At 33.5% G+C, this 1,270-nt stretch overlaps 1 protein-coding gene across 2 annotated transcripts in view; it reads right to left on the reverse strand.

The window, feature by feature from the left end:
* LOC111870796 (membrane-bound transcription factor site-1 protease) overlaps nt 1-1,270 on the reverse strand; it is a 25,765-nt gene that overhangs the window by 2,303 nt on the left and 22,192 nt on the right. For both annotated transcript variants that reach the window (XM_023863340.1, XM_023863341.2), the window contains exons 14-15: nt 555-698; nt 292-430 (exon numbers count right to left, since the gene is read on the reverse strand). In XM_023863340.1, coding sequence (XP_023719108.1) covers nt 292-430; nt 555-698 — 283 coding nt within the window. The remainder of the gene's footprint in view (nt 1-291; nt 431-554; nt 699-1,270) is intronic.

Below are 1,270 nucleotides of genomic sequence, written 5' to 3' on the forward strand. Positions count from 1 at the left end.
CCCCCCCCCCACAAGGTGTAAATGATAGGCTAATATTAAAAGTGACTCTACAGAAATAAAATGAGAAGATGTGGACTGGATCAAACTAGTGCAGGAGAAGATTCAATGCCACAGGGTTTTGTCAACATGATAATAAAATTTCAGATTCCATAAAAATTTAATTATGACAAGGTGAATAACTATTGGCCACTCAAGGAAGACCTCATTTGTTGGTTAGTTGATACATGTTTCACAAGTTCATCTGTTCTCAAATTTTGAGGCTAAAAAGTATTGTGAATATCATTTAGTTACCTGTAAAGATGATTTCCTTCCATTCTCTGAGGGAGGTCTGTGATTCTGTTTATGAATTGTGATTGGTGATCCTTAAATATTGATGGTAAATGTCCAGTTGACGTGTACTCCAAAAGAGCATCCAACATCCAGAAACAATCTGAGATACATAAAATGATTCAAAATTAAAAAAAAGTCATTAATTTAAATGGTATAAATTTTAAAATGAATGAAACATGGTTCTCATATACATTCATATATTTAACACAACATGCATTAGTAACCTTTTTGAAGATGGCTATTGTCGAGGCAGTTTGAATCTCCATAAACAATGACCCGCCCACTCTTCTCAGCAGCTCTACTCTGAAGCAATCCCAGGATGGGAACATTTTCTGTGGTCTCTGTTTCTTGGCCTAAAATCTCCTGACCTAAAAGCAAGATGACAAAGCGATCCTTGCATTCTATTACCCGGTTATTCACTTTTTTCTCTTATAATAAAACATTCACTAAATCCTGTTATGTATACAATTTTTTACAGTGAAATCTCCATTTACGGTTTCTTTGGAGATAAGTATGTTTGAATATAAACTAGGAAAATAGTAAACAGAGACACTTTAACATTAAGATCATTGACCTGAAATTATTGCAATTGAATGTCACATGAGAGAATCCTCAACTGAGGAACATAGAAGGGGATTCCCCTGTACTTATTTCTACACATATACATGGACAGATAATAATTATAATTTGTTTCACACCTATTTCTATAATAATGAACTATTCTCGTGCAGTGTAGTTCTATTAACCTTTAAGTGACGGCCCTTTAAATTCCGGTAATGGCAGCGGGACGGATTTGATTTAAATACCCGCAATTTTAAAGCAATAAAAACTGTAATCATTTCCTAAAATTGCTGTGATTTCTACAATTTTTGTGATAAACGAACCAAATAAACGCTGTTTTTTTTTCTAGAAAGAATGTAGAATCATGTAGATATGATAT

The sequence above is a fragment of the Cryptotermes secundus genome, unplaced genomic scaffold (assembly GCF_002891405.2).
Source record: "Cryptotermes secundus unplaced genomic scaffold, Csec_1.0 scaffold499, whole genome shotgun sequence".
Taxonomy (NCBI): Eukaryota; Metazoa; Arthropoda; class Insecta; order Blattodea; family Kalotermitidae; genus Cryptotermes; species Cryptotermes secundus.